The 17339-nt window shown below is 50.6% G+C and overlaps 4 protein-coding genes and 1 non-coding gene across 5 annotated transcripts; all 5 read left to right on the top strand.

Moving 5' to 3' along the window:
* Window positions 1–352: 352 nt before the first annotated feature.
* Window positions 353–1099, top strand: J4E82_001456 (uncharacterized protein; the record flags this gene model as incomplete). The annotated part of the gene is made up of 2 exons (XM_051727768.1): window positions 353–600; window positions 700–1099. The coding sequence occupies 2 exons, from the start codon at window positions 353–355 to the stop codon at window positions 1097–1099; spliced, it is 648 nt and encodes a 215-aa protein (XP_051592613.1).
* A 2145-nt stretch (window positions 1100–3244) lies between these two features.
* J4E82_001455 (uncharacterized protein) lies at window positions 3245–6199 on the top strand (the record flags this gene model as incomplete). The annotated part of the gene is made up of 5 exons (XM_051727767.1): window positions 3245–3263; window positions 3364–3510; window positions 3579–3891; window positions 3948–5088; window positions 5135–6199. The coding sequence occupies 5 exons, from the start codon at window positions 3245–3247 to the stop codon at window positions 6197–6199; spliced, it is 2685 nt and encodes an 894-aa protein (XP_051592612.1).
* Window positions 6200–8709: 2510 nt separating this feature from the next.
* On the top strand, window positions 8710–11058 carry J4E82_001454 (uncharacterized protein; the record flags this gene model as incomplete). The annotated part of the gene is made up of 3 exons (XM_051727766.1): window positions 8710–9221; window positions 9271–9530; window positions 9578–11058. 3 exons carry the CDS (start codon window positions 8710–8712, stop codon window positions 11056–11058), a joined length of 2253 nt encoding a protein of 750 aa, XP_051592611.1.
* Window positions 11059–11540: 482 nt separating this feature from the next.
* On the top strand, window positions 11541–11640 carry J4E82_001453. The gene has a single exon. It is a non-coding gene; the product is annotated as a tRNA-Asp (tRNA).
* A 2240-nt stretch (window positions 11641–13880) lies between these two features.
* On the top strand, window positions 13881–15298 carry J4E82_001452 (uncharacterized protein; the record flags this gene model as incomplete). The annotated part of the gene is made up of 4 exons (XM_051727765.1): window positions 13881–14207; window positions 14259–14669; window positions 14726–14842; window positions 14894–15298. The coding sequence occupies 4 exons, from the start codon at window positions 13881–13883 to the stop codon at window positions 15296–15298; spliced, it is 1260 nt and encodes a 419-aa protein (XP_051592610.1).
* Between the last annotated feature and the right edge of the window lie 2041 nt (window positions 15299–17339).

Raw genomic sequence — 17339 nt, 5'->3', positions numbered from 1 at the left:
ATGATATGCCCCAATTCCTACCCCACGAGCCCAGTCGCTGTGCGTGAGGTTGAAGCAAACCACGGCGTTTTGACAAGTACCGAAGGGCGAGCCGGTAAAGCCTCGTGGAAAGAAGCAGTTGTTGAGATGAGACTAGTAACGTCTATTCATGCCAGAGTATACATTGCCCAGCCGGGTCATACTTAGTCAAATATCGGACCGGCGCATTCTCCCATTCGGACCGACCCCATCAACCACTACAGTACTACCAAACCTACATGTACCTCCATCTGCATCACCACCCGAAAAAAATTGTTCGACAATCTACTTTCCAACGACAAACATCCATCATTGTTCTAGTGGCCTCCAGACCATGTCGCAAATCCCTATTCCCACCGGTCTTCAAGAGGACTCGTTAGAGCACACAATCGAAATTCTCGCCAAGCAATTCAACGACGATGCGTTTCAACGCTACATTCTTTTAGATGAACTACAAGGATCAGAAAAAACCGACATAGGAGTTGAGTTGAATCAAGAGGTTTTTGGATTTGTAGTACCGGATTTCCTCAAGGGCGGAGCAAGGATGATCACAATTCCTGGAAGTGGTGTGGCTAGTGTGTGGTGAGTAAACCTATTTGACCATGAAATGTCACATATTTAAGAGATTGGATATTGAAAAGTCTTCTTATCTCGCGTCTAAGTCCACTGATACCGGTTCAGGCAACTAGAAGAAATCACAGAAACATACACCCCGGAGCCGCACAACCCACCCGCTGTGACCGAACTTAACTCACTGGCCCACCACGCAAGGCAGCGCGCTCTACCACCTCAAGCAACTCACGTGCTACATCTAGTCCTGGTAGCAAATGACCGCAGTCATCCTTCCGCTACCACGCCAGCCAAAGTGAGTGATCTCATTCGTCCGGTACTTGACATGGCAAAGGAAAAAGGTTGGCCAGTGGTCTTGGAGTCGACATCACCCAGGAGTAGGGACGTGTATGCGCATTTGGGATTTCAGATTCTGGAGGAGATCACAGTGGGAAAGGGAAAGGTTGATGGGGAGGGAAGAGGGAAGGATGGCGGTGAGGGAGTTTTGCTGTGGGCTATGATGAAGTGTTAAGGGGTGATGTATGTACCTGAAACTCTCCTCGGTATGTGCAGCACTGATATTGCACGTTTACTACGCTCCGCTTGTAGATCGATCGGGTGGCTATGGAGTTACTGTGGTATCAGGGGGTCTTGCTAAGTGCAAGGACCCGTAGGAATCGTATCGAGGTATAAGCTGTTGTATCAGCATTAGTGATACGCTTGGGAGATACCTCGACCGTTTCTCCACTTACACAAATCAACCGTAGAGCGATTGATAAGTCCTCCATATGAAGCAGGCAAGCAAGCAAGCGACGCGTCTGCCCCACAAACCTCAATCTTGAGTCAAAATCAGAAAGCGCATCAACTTACCACCGGCAGTATGACATCCAAGCTTGCCACAGTTTTCCGGACTTACATGCTACGTTCAGGTGTCGAAAACCACCCCAATCACCCACGTGGGCAGCATACGCACAGCGAGTGGCAGAAAGCCTTCCTGGTGTTCCAGACGTCTGGGCCTGGAGGCTGCAAGCGCCATGTCATAGGATCGTCCTAGTGAATCCTACATATGCAAGACCCTTGTTCGTTATAGCGGGACCGATATAGGCAGGTGAGCACACGACCTCTCACTATGCCACCATGCAGGGCTGGTATCATAGGAGACGCGCAGGCACGCATACAGACATTAAGACAAGCAACGCCAACGTGGCTTCCAAGTGCCGTAACCCGTGGAACTCGGCTATGCATATTGATCCTTTGGTAAAGTAAGACAGCTTGTCGGAGGTGTCCGATTGAAAGCGTACATCATACATCGTACATCGTACATGCGTCCGATTTAACATGCACTACATCCGTCTCTTCGTTACGAGTGATGTGAAAAGGTGCAGTTAGTGATAAAACATTAGCGGCTACCTTCATCATACATCCCGCATCCATCATGTTTGACTCACTGGTGTCTGTCTTTTAGCAAGTCCAGAGTCGTGTGGCTCCACGGAGTCACTCAATTCGAACAGCGCTACCGCGGCTCCACGGGCTTGCGGGCCATGGTGAAGGTCCACTTTGGCAATGGGTCGAAGTCCCTGCGACGGGTGGCCGGCGGCCGCAGTTGCTATCATGTAGAGAACAAGTACAAAGGTTCTCGCTGTTGTTTCTCGACTATCAAGTTAGGTAGGGTCGGCATTTCGGTGTTACTATGCCGAGGAGATCGGTTAACACAAAATATTTCTTCTCTGCATCCTGTGGCAGTGTTCATATGTGACACGCATTATAACCTTGTCTTCGGGTGGCATGTTGTCCCACAACCCGCCCCACGCAGGTGGGGATGCTTTATGTCGATGCAAGCTTTTCGTCTCCAATTTTACTCCAGATACCCTTCTCCACCAATCGGTATAGATCAATGACATTCTGACATCCCTCCTTCTGGTAACACTTCCTGCTGTTTGAGGATCTAGACTGACCGCATCTGGAAGCCACACTTGAGGCTTTGCTTTGGGACATGGAGCGCTGTTACGATCGCGCCACGACTGCCGATTGCCGCCTTGGACTTGAGATCATAATGCTTCTCCGCCACAGTGCAAACGTGTCTTGGCCAATGCCGGGTCGTTATCTGACGTACGGGAAATTCACATGCTTCCTAAGGTGGAGACATGAGACAATGAGCGTGTCCGGCTGCTAGCTGTAGTCGATCATACTCGTTGTCGATGTTGTGCTTTAGGCGTCCAAGCGAGAGAAAAAAATATCCCAGAATACCGAGGCTCGTTGTCCACGAAGCACATAGTTCCCTCTTCGTCATACGATAGCCGGTGTCTGAATGTTTAGTGGGCCATCTGGGATTCATGGCGGATATGGGTTGTGGGTAACGGTAACGATGATCCCTGCGCACGAACCTCCTGAATAGGATGACGCCGATGCAGGTTCCTTGGTAGCGTGAATCGCAGCCAGTTCTCTGCTATCGAACTCACAATCGGGCAGGAGTACTTACCTGGGTACATCCTTCCACCAGCGCCATGTCGCTCGGCCTCTTTCTCATCACTTTTTGGTATTGTTCTTGTATCTAAGTTCCCATATATCCCGGTTAGCAGCGCATCATCAGCCCAAGATCTTGGCACAACTGCGGCGCTATTATTACCCAGGTATCTTGATCCAATTGAGGGAAACGGTAAGCAGTCCGTCTGGCGCAATGTGCCGGCAATTCAACGGTGCAACGGTGCAATCGTTTTGCTATGCGAACGTGCGGTCGAAGGCCCATATATTGCACGGCCACGCTATCGTGAAGGCTTCTTATCTGACAGTGAATAGACCCACTCGCTCGCTTCCAAGGTTCCTGTGACGCAACCCAACAACGCGCTCCGCCCGATCCTCGCTCAACCGCTTTCACTGCTCAACCTGTTGGCATGAAGTACGGCGACACATTGAGACAGCGGTCCATACCAGAATGGGGCCATTGTGAGTACTACGGCTATGTCCTACTACGCGACGCGGAGCGCTCTCCGCTAACACATGTGCGCTTACAGACAACATCGACTACGACTACCTTAAAGACCTCATCAAACACCAGACGACGCCGGGCACGAACAAGGCTGTATCCATCCCAGGCCAGGGCGAGAGCACCGAGCGCGCATTCGGCGACACCTTCTTCAATGTCCTGTCGCAACAACATGATCGCATCAACCTCTTTGTGCGGAGCAAGAGCGGCGAGATTGAGCGGAGACTGGAGCACATTAGCAAGACCCTAGACCAGCTGCGCGCACGACGCGACCCGGCGAGCGGGCGTCTTCCTGCGCGGACTGTGGAGAGATATGCGAAGATCGATGCAGATGTCGCGAGGTACGCGGGTAGCATCGGAACACGCGACGGAACAAGTCTCGCTAACACAACTGCAGAACCGGAGAGGAGATCAGGTCGCTCTCCCGATTCCAAGTGACCCAGCGAACGGGCTTTATCAAGATACTCAAGAAATACAAGCGCTGGACAAAGGACAGGGAGCTCAGTCATGTCTTTAAGCAGGAAATTAGCGGTCGGCCGGATAGTTTGTTCCAGCTCGATTTGGGCTATCTCTTGGATCAATACATCGATGTGCTCGACGCACTCCGCTCCGCTTTTGATGCGGATGGTGCCTCTACGTCCAATGCCGAGAACGCCAACGGTCAATCCTCAGCTGCTCGCATATCCAGAATTCTTGAAAAGGGCGACGACCTAGACTTTGACCTGGCACTGAACACGGTACCATTGGGCTCCAAGGGCAATAAAGCAACGTATTGGATACATCCGGACCATATCGTTGAGGCACAAGTCTTGCTACTCCAGCATACGCGTCTGTACATCAGCAAAACCAGGCGAAACGCATCTGTTAGGGGAACGCCTATCCGCCGTCATTCCTCCACAGCCAATCTTGACCCGTACTTCGGCAACGAAGATACGACAGGTCTCGTTGTCTTAGATCACGCAGAAGCTTTCGCGTTTAAACAAAACGCAAGTACAATTGGAGCGACGGAAGAACTACAGGGGAGTATCGGGATCAAGGCGGCTGGTCAGGTGCGGTGTTGCGCCACTGGTGAAGCGGCGGTCGTTGTATGCACAACAGAGACAAGTTCACAAGGTCAATCGCCGGGCGCTGTCAAGACAGCAAAGATGGACCGCAGACGCCTGTCAAACTTCCTGGATAAATCCGCGAATGAGGGTAGCACGAAGCATACTGGAAACTCGAATGGATCAGTCGATGATGATACCTCGGCGGTCCGACAATGGCTTGCTGAGCACCAGTCTACTAGGCCCATCGCTGGTGTGGTCTCCAAACGCACACGATTCACGGGGCTGCACAACAACTCAACGGGAGGTATATGGGCGACGCTAGACAAAGATGTTTACATGAAAGACTCGTTGTACAAAGACCTGGCAGACGATGATTGGACTTCAACTGCTCGAGCAGAATCAGCAAAGAGGTTTCCTCACGCTATTCTCGGGATCCGCCGTGAAGGCAACCAAGCAATGGCACTTATCCAGACCCTTGATCGGAGCCATTTGGTACGTGCTTCCAAATTGTACACGATCGATAAATTAACAATGGCAGGTTGAACGTGTTCGAGGCTTCTCGTTAGAAGCACACGCTGTGTGGACTTGTTGCCAGCCCAGCGCCATGTCCGCTCCTTTCTGGATCTCCCTCCTCGAGAAAGACATTCGAAAACTTCCAGAGCCGGTGAAGAAGCGGAGCCGCAGGGCGCGAGACAGTATGACTGGCTCCCAAGTTCAATTATCGCCTCCAGCAACCTCGACATCCAACACATCGTATGACGGTCAATCCAGCCCACTTGCCTCCCGTTACGAGGAGTCTTCTGCAACATCGGTACATGAATTTGTCGACCCACCACCACTACAGGCCTTCAGGAAGAAGAGTCGAAGACCGTTTTCTGAATACCCTCCACCCATGAACCGGGACGAACCTGAACCGGAAGTGCAGCAGAGGTATTGGAACGAATACGACCATCCGGAGGATGAAGAGACTGGTTACTACATCTATGTGGATCCTGACGCGCCTATCAAATACCCTGGTCAAGACTTCGTCGAAGCGTTGGCAAAGAAGACAAAGAAGTTGTTCGGTATAAACGACAAAGCTGATCAGGCATCGCTTTCCACTGCCGAGGACTCGGATGATGACGACACGGTCGACTCCTCGCCCATAATACACGCCGCAAACTATGGAACAATAGACTCTCGTGGCCAAGCAGCGAGCCAAAACGGCTACTTCAGCACACTCTTTCGTTCCCTCCGCGATCCCCGACATGATGCCGACCTGCTCCACGAGCGTCGCGCATTGCTTGGTCAGGTAGAGACTCATCAACACAAGATTGAAATGACCAAGCTGCGCTTCTACTCTACTGCACTGGGCGCGGCTGTTGTCATAGACCTCATCTTGGGTCTCATGACAATGACAAGCCGGAAGAAGGAACGAGGTGTTGTCGACGCTGCTGTCTTGCTAGGTACTATCTGTACGCTGATGCTCTGCGTTGTAGCAGTTATCAGTATGCGGACACGCCAAGACCGTTTGGGCTTGGTTCACCAGGGAGCAGTCCTGAGTATCTCTGGTGCGGTTGTGGCGTTGGACGTATTGTTGCTTTTGTGGGTGTTGAGGATATAGGGAATGGCATTTGCATATGCGTTGTTGCATTTGGGTAGCTAGGTGTCCAGGTGTTTGGGATGAGGCAGTGAATATGTGCCATAATGCTACTGGTGACCAAGCTCACATGACAGCGACGTAGGTCTTCAATGTGTTACACGCAGAATTAAATATACCCTAAGTTGTACAATATTGTTCAGCTCATTCTGCGTCAGCGTAGAAACTTGTGAATATCTTCATGATAGCACTTGGCGTTTGGATACAGCTCATCAAACACAAGCTTCACGCACCTTTCGAGAGAATGAATAGATAGATGCTTCGCATGTTTGTCCATGGAATTCAGCTATACCTCAACATAAGGAACAAGTAGACGCATAAGAGCACATTATGAATATGAGGCTCATTACGTCAAAGCTTACCCTGAAGGTGCTTGTAATGCGTTACTTGTAGCGTGCAATGGTGTAGTTTAAGTTGGGTGCTGAGCTCACTTCGGAAGGACAGGCTTCCGATGCAGCAGGAGCAAGGTATGACGTCCGTTCTACTTTCTTGCCAATCGCAACGGCGGTATCGGAGAGCTTCTCGTGATGTTGATCCTTCTACTACAAGCAACGAGTGCCCCTGTGTGACCTCCTCTGTACTCTATCGTAGTCGTCGTTAGGAGATCCTCTCATCGCTGGTAGATTCGTGTTCATTATCGCTGGCAGATTCTTAATGGCCTGGGTCGGAAGCAGCGCATTCTTCCACGGTTGTGTATTCACAACCTTGGAATTATCCGAACTTGTAAGTAGCGAGTGAAAGCTAGCTTGACGCAACTTGCCTATAGCTGTACGAGCAAGAATACTTCGACATGTGAGCTAGGTCTTCTTATGATTGCTAGATCTCTGGATCTTCCATGTTATGGCTGAGCAGCCGATCCGGTGGGTCTATGAATACCTAAGGAGCATCCCAGTGTGATATGAGCTAGCCCCAAAGGGGTAACTACCATCGTCCTGCGCGCCGATCGTGGTGACTGTTTTTGCGGCGCCTTTGTATGTTCACTACGCTCAAAGTTGACTGCGTTTGTTACAGATATGCTTGGATTTATGCACAAAGCTGTTTTCTGTGGTATCCATTTACTTGGGTAGGTAGCTAACAGTCGTTCAGCCTACCTCCGTTTGCGTTGGTGGCCAACTGTCCCTTAGAAACCACACCGAACTCGGCCAAATAGCCCAATTATGGCTCACCGGAACGATGCCGAGATTGATCCCTGACATTCAAACACAATATACGCACCGGCGTCCAGAACGCCCAGCTGCCGAGCATTTGGGCAGCCACGAATCTGCAGAGAGAAACAATACTTACGATCCCCTTTCATGACATTTGCGACCGCTATGAGAAGCCGTTTCATCAACAAAGTTATATAAGACTTGCTGGATTTAGATGTTGCTCCAGGTAAGCATGATGCTGTCAATTGCTCCTTTGACCACTGTTTCTATGTCACAACCACGTCGTGTATGGTAAAGCGATCCGCGCGGTATTACAAACATGACTCGCCAACTCTCCAAGGCATACTGTCGCATCGACCATACTTTGCGCATGACTGTCTGGGAGACTAGAATTTTGAAACTGTCCTTGAGTAACAGTCTCGCACCAAACCGACATGGGTCACATACGGTCCTTATCGAGAAATATAGAAATGTTGAGAACGTAGTCAACGCGGACCCTTTCTCCACGTGTTTACAGGCGACGTCGACAACATTAAACACCTTGCATATCCGGCCATGCAACCATTCTTTGGATATACTGTCATGTGCGGCAAGGGATAAGGCGACCAGGAGGAGATCGTCGCATCAATACTCAACAAGAATCAATACCATGGACACATACAGTATCAGCTGCAAGCTTGACTCCACATGGCATGAGATCATCATGAGGCTCTGCTGCCCCACTTGCGTGGGTCTTCTTGGCATTGCACTCCATGGGCAGTGGCTATCTCCGCCAAATCGTGATGGGGGCCGGAAGAGAGGTTCCGCGCTAGTTGTCATTTCACAACTCTGCCACCGTTCGGTTTCTTGAGTTTGCTCGAGATTTGGAAGCTGCGCGGCCGCGAAGAGAATTGTCAGCCACGTGCGGCTTCCAGACGTATCTACACGACCCCGCTGCTTCATCTCGGCGCCTTTGACGGCAGAGACGGATCCTATCCGGGCGATTGCAAGCCGACCCTGTACAAGTGGAGTCGCGTCACGTCGCTCCACCATTTTCGTCATCCTGCCCTACAAAGTTTTAGCTGTTCTTAACAACTAGGTCGCCATCGGAAAAACTCCTACTCCCTTGAATGCCATGTTCCCCATGCCATTGTAACCCTTTTTCGAGGTGAGTAATCCCCATCCGCATCCCTCAATTCCCCAGCTCCGTTGCGCGGCCGCGCCTGACGTTCACAGGCTCGAGCCTCAGCAGATCTTTGTAGCACTTTTATCGACCCTTTGTACATTATACGAACACCGCCTGGAGCGACTGCATCTCCAGAGACTTATACCCATCCATAACTCATCATGGCTGCCCGACGAGGAAGCCGCTTCATCAAGCCGCTGCTCTATACAGCTGGTGTTGGAGCAGTCGGTACCGCCGCCCTATACACTACCCTACGACCTCGCGATATCCCTGGCTCAGAAGCCGCCGCAGTCCCACCACCTACATATGGCGAGGGAGGTGTCTTCCGACCGCCACAGTTCCCCTCTGCCAAGAGCCGCGAAGAGCAGATTGCACAATTGAAGCGCAGCGCTGGCGTCGTCTCGCAGGTCGCAGAGAAGGCAAAGAAGTGGCTGGGCGGCGGCTCTACACCAACTCCAGCTGAAAAGGCGGAAGAAGAGCCATACGACTTGTTGGTCATTGGTGGTGGCGCGACCGGAGCCGGTATTGCGCTCGACGCTGTTACAAGAGGTCTCAAGGTTGCGCTCGTTGAGCGCGACGACTTCAGCAGTGGTACCAGCAGTAAGAGCACAAAGCTGGTACACGGCGGTGTACGATACCTAGAAAAGGCTGTCTGGAACCTGGACTACAACCAGTGAGTAGCTCAAGAAAGTTATTCCTGCAATATCTAACCTGAAGCTTAGATACGCTCTCGTCGTCGAAGCTCTTCGCGAGCGTCGTTACTTCTTAGATACCGCTCCTCACCTGTCACAATGGCTGCCAATTATGATTCCTATCCAGAAGTGGTGGCAAGCGCCTTACTTCTGGGCTGGTACCAAGTTCTACGATTTCCTTGCCGGTTCAGAGAACATTGAGAGCTCATATTACATGACCAAGAGCAAGGCTCTGGACGCATTCCCCATGTTGAAGAAGGAAGGCCTTGTTGGCGCCCTGGTCTACTACGGTAAGCTTAGCAGTCACTTGATCCGTTGCAGCAACTGACTCCATCAGATGGTGCGCACAACGACTCTCGCATGAACGTTTCCATCGCAATGACTGCTGCACTATACGGCGCAACTGTCGTCAACCATCTCGAGGTCACCAGCCTCGAGAAGGATGCTAACGGTCGTCTGTGCGGAGCAAAGGCCAAGGATTGCATCGCTGAGCGCGATGGCAAGAAGGCTGAAGAGTTCTCAATCAAGGCCAAGGGTATCATCAATGCTACCGGTCCCTTCACCGACTCCATCCGCAAAATGGACGACCAAGAGGTGCCTGAAATTGTCGCCCCTAGCTCTGGTGTTCACGTCATCCTTCCTGGCTACTACAGCCCTGCAAACATGGGTCTCATCGATCCCAACACTTCTGACGGTCGTGTCATCTTCTTCCTGCCATGGCAGGGCAACACCATTGCGGGTACAACAGACACCGCTTGTGACATCAAGAGGGATCCCGTTGCTGGCGAGGAAGAGATTGACTGGATTCTCAAGGAGGTTAAGCGTTACCTTCAGCCAGAAATCAATGTTCGCCGAGGCGATGTGCTTGCTGCTTGGTCCGGTATCCGTCCTCTTGTCCGTGACCCCAACGCGAGTGCGACCGAGGGTCTTGTCCGCAACCACTTGGTCACTACCTCTCCTTCCGGTCTGATGACTTGCTCAGGTGGCAAGTGGACTACCTACCGCCAGATGGCCGAAGAGACTGTCGACGAGGCAATCAAGGAGTACAGCTTAAAGACTGAGCCGCTCGTGAACCCCACTCTCGTTAGCGGAACTGAGGTCAAGGATGAAGCTCCTCTCGACGGCACCTGCCAAACCCACCGTGTCCGACTTGTCGGTGCACACGGCTTCTCCAAGACTCTCTTCATCAACCTCATCCAGCACTACGGCATCGAGACTGACGTAGCCAAATACCTTTGCCAGGCGTACGGTGACCGTGCGTGGACTGTCGCAGCTCTTGCATCGCCCACTGAGCAGCGCTTCCCTGTCCGCGGCATTAAGATGGCTGAGCTCTACCCATACATCGACGGTGAGGTCCGCTACTGCGTCCGCCACGAATATGCTCAAACTGCTACGGACGTAATTGCGCGCCGCATGCGTCTCGCCTTCTTGAACGCCCAGGCCGCTCTCGAAGCTCTTCCCAAGGTCATTGACATCATGGGCGAGGAGCTAAAGTGGGACAACAAGCGTAAGGAGGTCGAGTGGAAGAATTCTATCACTTACCTCGGCTCCATGGGCCTGCCCAAGAACAAGCTCTCGCTCACCCGCAAGGATGTAGAGAGCGGCCACGTGGGCAAGTACACAGATGAGGACTACCACCTCTACGCTCGTCATGGTATGTCAACCTCCGATGAGGAAGCTTGTGCAAACCTCTTTGCATTTGGGATTAGGCTAAATGAATTGTTTGCAGATAAACCCGATGAGCTCCTGCAGTCGGACAGCAAGTTCCCAAGCGGCCACAACCCCGTCGTGGGCCGTGAATCCAAGGTCAACAAATAAGCGTGTAGACACGCGCCTACAGCTATAGTGTAATTGAAGGACCTGTCATATCCGATTCGTACACACCACTCGTATATTGTACCATCCTAATCGGCGCGCGGCGTATACGAGTCGACTCGACTCGACTTGCATCATGTTGGCGCTCGATACCATCCGCATGACTGGCGTCCTTTTCTCCATCGCGATCTGTATATAATCGTCTACAATTAGCGTTGCCCGAAAGAATAGAGTAAGCTCCATTCAGCTCTTAAGATGCTATGTTTTTATCGATGCATCTTCATTTTACCGAGGCATGCTGCTCTCACCGCTCGCTAGTTTCTTCAGTCTCCACACATATCCACATCCCCGCCACATCAACTGTATTTTTCGTTCCAGAGCAGTGGATACAACTCATCAGCCATGGCTGGGCTGTGTATCAGTTCAAGTCTATATTTGTTCTATTTTACAACCTTGCCATCGACCACATCTGCGATATCAACTCTTCTTCAGTAGTATAGTGGTCAGTATTTCCGCTTGTCATCCAAGTCTTCTAGGCTGCTTGACAATCCGCGGGAGACCGGGGTTCAATTCCCCGCTGGAGAGTACTACTATCGCGCTTCTTTTTTGCCGTTGCTGTGCAGGATGGGGGGTTTTTTTGGACGTGGTCGCTTTTTTTGCGTACCCAACACGTATGTATTACCGCGCCATCAGGCTTGTCCACAAATGTCTCCTGATATGTGACTGGCACTCTTATACTGCTGTCGCCTATTTTTCTGCTGCCAGTGGTGGAGGGAAGGAAATTGTTGTCTAAGACAAACGACTATACAGTCAAACTTCAAGACAAAGGAAGATCTAAGGGATATAAGGACTACTTCACGCGTAGATAGGATACTACAACTGTTACCTCAATACACTTCAGTTAGTCACACTTACAACAGAAATGGTCCGCGGAGATGCTGCTGAGGTTTCGCTCCTCAATCTTCCCTGGAGGACATGGGGCCGATATCGCGCACGGCATGAAAGATATGCATACATGAAATCGAGTCGGGAAATGATCTACTATCAGCTGCTCAGCTCTTGGTTCTCTTACTTCATTTGGTCTCTTCTGGCATTCCCTGGGTTTGCTACACGAGCAAAGGCTTTCACCCCTTCTGACTTTCCGATATGGCGTCATCTCCTTGGGTGCCTTCCTATACGACGTCAGCGCGACTGCGAGTTCGGTATGCACTCTATTGGTAAGGCGAAAGTGTTGGAAACTTGCAAGTTGAAATTCCGCGTTTTCCGTTGTGGCACATGGTTCCCCATGGATACCCTAGCGAAGCCAGAGTGTGTTCTACTCAATCGCTGCATGAGTGCTGTGGATGGTCTGTCATGCTCTGGACCGCCCAGTATACTCCAAATTGTCAAGTGGGCTGCCTATGACGATGAACTTGCATACCGGGCAATTAACATGCTCCATCAAGGAAGGCCTCGTTGGAAAATCCAAGGTTGACGTATTTGCAGTGCCACGCCACAACTCTGTAGCCCATGCTACGCTCTTACGTCGCCTCAAGCCGGCTCTTGATGGTGTCAACCTATCCAACTGTTCAGCACAACTTGATCCCTTCTCCGTCCGATTCTCTGCAGCGTGGGGGCAAGTTTCGCGAACAATAAGAACTTGCCTCGGCAGGCTGGAGGTCCTAGAGATGGTGTCAGTCAAGACTGAGGGGACAAAACTAGATCGAGATGAAATTTCATCAACCTGTTCGGAAAGACTTGGTATTTTTGGTCTCGGAGATGAAGTTGACACCGTTGCTCCATAGCGGGTTGCAAGGCCGTGAGTTGAGTGATCTCGCTATTTGAGAATCATAGAGCAACCAAGCAGAAATTCCAATTAAGGAGTCTCCTGGCGTCGCTCTCAGTGCTATGCAGTTCTACCATGTGTCTGTAAGCTGGACCACTATTCAATCGTCAAACCTGGGTTGAACGTACTACTGTAGATCATCGTCCCACACGGCTTTTCGGCGACTTCCTTTACGCCTGCCGGCAGATTCCACATGCACGCACATACTGGGGTAGATGTCGAGCCAGCGCAACTTCTACTATACCGAGGACAGCCAGTTCCCACGCCAATTACGTCTTTACAACTTCAATCTTGGCCTATAGGTGTTACAATATAGAGGCTGCCTCGGTATTTTGTCGATTATAGTAGTCGCCGCCGATCGTTCCCTATGAGCGCATGCAACATGACCATAGTAGATCGGAAATAAGTCATTCGCAATTGGGTACCTCTTTTCCCCGCAAACCACCACTCTGGATCCTTGGGGCATGGTTGGCTCTTTTTTGGAAAAGGATCGTCATGTCCAACTACTTCGGGCAAGAGGCGTGAACTAGCCGACGTGGGGCGCGAACCTTCTGTCCAGGCGCGACGCCACTTCCATTTGTAAAGCTACCCAAGGGTCTGCATCGATAGTCTCGTGCTGGTTGTCAACTTGTCAACTCCCTTTCGGACCTGGCTCCTAGGTACCTTGCATCAACCAAACTTGGGCAACACGGTCGCCGATCGACTCCGGGGTATGTCGATCATCGACTACACACTGTGCAACAAGGGGGGCAAGACAGCTCTCAACCAATGGAGAGAGGCGGATATCCAAGACTTCATGATGGCGATGTTGGGTGTGACGGCGTGAGGAACTTGCCTCGGTCCCGCTCCACATTTGTATGATCGAGGAACAAGAAGTTGGATATAGGAGAACATGGGAAATGATTATAAGTAGAAGACACATGCGACCGAAGACAGGAATCATTCTCTCAAGTCATCTTGAGTAGATCATTCCACTTCATCTCAGGATTGCTTCTTTGCAATGCATACTCTTTCTCTCGTACTTCTCCAGGCTTCGGCGGCCGTCGCCTACCCCTGGGTCTCTGGCCAGCCGGGTGTCAACTCTGGGCTCTTCAGGAACGCACGCACTGTCGAAAGACGCCAGGCCAACTGCCCTTTCAACCCTGTCCATAAGGGTGCCGCTCCATACACTGCTCCTTACACCTACACTGGGGCCAAGAACGGTGTACCTGGTAGCCAAAAGGGTGGTATCAAAGTCCCAGCAGACGGCGATACGGCTCATGCCTACACTCCTCCCGGACCTAACGATATTCGTGGACCATGCCCAGGTCTGAACGCTGCAGCTAACGTAAGTATACGATACAATAATGTGTACGATATTCTCGCTGACCAGAGATAGCACAACTTCCTTTCGCATGATGGTATAACCAACTTCCAGGAGTTGGTCGATGCCCAACAGAATGTTTATAACGTAGGCTATGACCTAGCTGTCCTTCTCGCAGTCCTTGGTATCGAGGCTGGTGGTGACGTACTCTCTGGTCGCTTGAGTATCGGTTGCGATGCTACATCTCGTACTGCGACGCTTCCTATTCTGGGCACCCAGCCCGGTCTTGATGGCCACAACAAGTTTGAGGCAGATTCGTCGCTCACGCGTAACGATTTCTTCCTCGCAGACGGGGATAACTACAGCTTTAACGGCACACTGTTCGCAGAGATGAAGGCAGTCGCTGACAAGGTTTCTGGTGGAAACTTTGATCGCAATGCTCTCGCCGCATACCGCAGCCAGCGGTACGAAGAGTCTGTTCAAGAGGTATGTAACTCCCGCCTTCAAGCCATATGTTTCCCATGCTTACAGCTAGATTTCAGAACCCCAATTTCTTCTTTGGACCCCTGTCTCTGTTGCTTTACGGAGCCGCCTCCTTCCTCTACGAACTCTTCCCCAGCTACGGCGACAAGGGCGTACCGGATCTTGCGACAATGAAGGCAAGTCCCCAAAATTTGAAACCATGCGACACATTCTGACATCGTATCCAGTCCTTCTTTGGAGCTGTCGAAGACTCGTCTGCACCAGGTGGCTGGCGTCACGTCCCCGAGCGCATTCCTGACAACTGGTTCTCGCGTGTCGAGCCCTACAAAAACATGGATGTTACCAACGAGATTCTGGCCCAGTATCTCAAGTATCCCAAGCTATTCGGAGGTAACGTGGGCACGAACAACTTCGATGCCTTGTCCACACCATTCGATATTCTTGTCGACGGCAAGCTACCCAACGATGTTACAGCGGCGCAGCTGCTTTGCTTGCTTTACCAGCTGGGTGTCATGGCTGTTCCCAGCACTCTGAGTACCGTCACTGATATCACTGGTGCCGTGCTGGATTTCGGTATCGGAAAGCTGAACCCGGTGTTCAAGAACGCTGGATGCCCCTTGAAGGTTGGCTAAACTCGAAACACAAGTTGAATTTGGAAATCGTACCTAGTTAATGGATATTACAACGCAGGCTGGGCTGGAGTAAGGATTGGTTGACCATACTTCATGATGTGGAATCGGAACATTTACGTATAACAATTAGCATGATCAATAACAATTTATTACTTATATCCCTAAAGCAATTCTGGACCCGGCGTATGTAGTGTATTGTTCCCATGCTTGTCCATAAGGCCGGCAGACTAGGCTGCTGGCCACCAAGTCATGCTCACAATGACGGAGATCGATCACAACCTCGGTACCATTGCTGCTAGTCACATTGAAACACTCAGTACATCTACAGCAATCACAGTAAGCGAAATAAATTCTATGCAAAGTCAGAGTTTGAGGACGCAAAGCGGAGTTCACCTGCATTGCCCTTCAACAAGTGCTACAAGCTTCGAAACATCATGTAGAAACAAATCAAACCGGATACCATCATTTCTCCTCTGTGTGATTGCCGTCAATGTTATGGTTTTGGAGTCAGCTAGGACCCTACCGAGACCACCCCTGATCTAAATTGGCCCATGAAACGAGTGAATCGGAAGCTCAATATTGACAAGAAAGGTGTTTTCACTCGGTACCGAAGGCAGAGCAGCGTTAGACCAACCATATTTTACAGCCAGCAAGGCTCGCCAGGTCAAATCAAAACAAAGTTGTGTCTTTACTTACACATTGGAAACAATATGACAGGTGATTCAAGCACGAGTCGCCGAATGTAGACTCAAACGTCCATGATGTTTGCACGACCGATATCGATGTTTAACTAATTGCCCATGGGATAGCGTTCGGTGAGTGTTTGGAGCTGTAGCAAGATACTAGAAAGAGAGAATGGAAGTAGAGATCGAACAACATGACCTCAGGAGGTTACATACCTTCGAATAGCCAGAACATGTGTTCGCATTCCCATGTCTCTTGTCTTATGTGACTGGCACCCGCGGTGAGTTTTTCAAAGCATAATATTTGACGATTCTGCTTAGTCGACTGATATTGCAGCGTCTTCGAAATGGTCCATATGGGCTGCCATTGTGCCTTCAACATCACAAGTCAGGTTCAGACCTGGAGCATTGTAGAACAAGAAGAGTGTAATGTGATTGTTCTATGTAAGAGGGAGAAAACCCTGAACTATATAGTAGGAAGGGAGGCGCTAGTGGAGTGAAAGGAAAGGAACACGTGATAGGTATCTAAACCAACAAGCATCTCCTTCTAGCGCCGCAGCCACCTTGCGTATAGACAAGCGTGTGTCCGCCACCCATCTATATAACGTTTGGGATTCACCCACAGAACGCTAGCATCCAGTTCGAGGCTGTAACGTCTCCGTTGTGATACAAGACTCATTTGCTTCGTATCAATCGCCCAATTTTGAGGCGAGACAGAAGAGCTTCTCCACATGGTGAAATCTTGGAATCCCCTATCAGCAGGAAGCTCGTAACGCTGTTCGATGTATCTACCGAAAAGGACTGTTTTCTGAAATCCGCGGGCTTCGTTGAAGGGGTCATTGATCTTTTGGTGGATGATGTCACCGCCGGGAATTTTGCTCGTCATTTACAGTTTTCCATGCAGGATAATGTATTGACCTCAAGAGTCGGAGATGAACGTGTTGTGGAGGATGTGACAATTGCAAAGCTTGTGCGACGCGCCTAAACTATGTTGTGTGCAGCCAACGGCAAAGACAAGACTCCACTGGGGGAGTTGGAAGTTCATATCAATATCCATGGATGAGCTACATTAGCAAGTGTCGAACTTGATCAGAATCGGGCTTCGTGTAACCATTCAGGCCGCTACGACCGACTGATGCTTCGATTCCTGTCAAAGAGATTGGGTATGCATTTCCTACGTGTCCTGATGCGAGAATTACACTCAGTGAATGAAGAGCTACGTCTACATATGGCATTGATCATTAGGGACGAGGATGGTATGTCACGGCTGGATACGGCAACGAACTGGTTTATAAAGATGCAAGAACTTGTCTGCGTGCCTTTGTTAACATGGTGATGTACCTGGGTATACATGAATT

The sequence above is a fragment of the Alternaria postmessia genome, assembly GCF_024291825.1.
Source record: "Alternaria postmessia strain BMP 2775 chromosome Unknown scaffold_5, whole genome shotgun sequence".
Lineage (NCBI taxonomy): Eukaryota > Fungi > Ascomycota > Dothideomycetes > Pleosporales > Pleosporaceae > Alternaria > Alternaria postmessia.
This window is presented reverse-complemented; position numbering and strand designations above follow the sequence as displayed.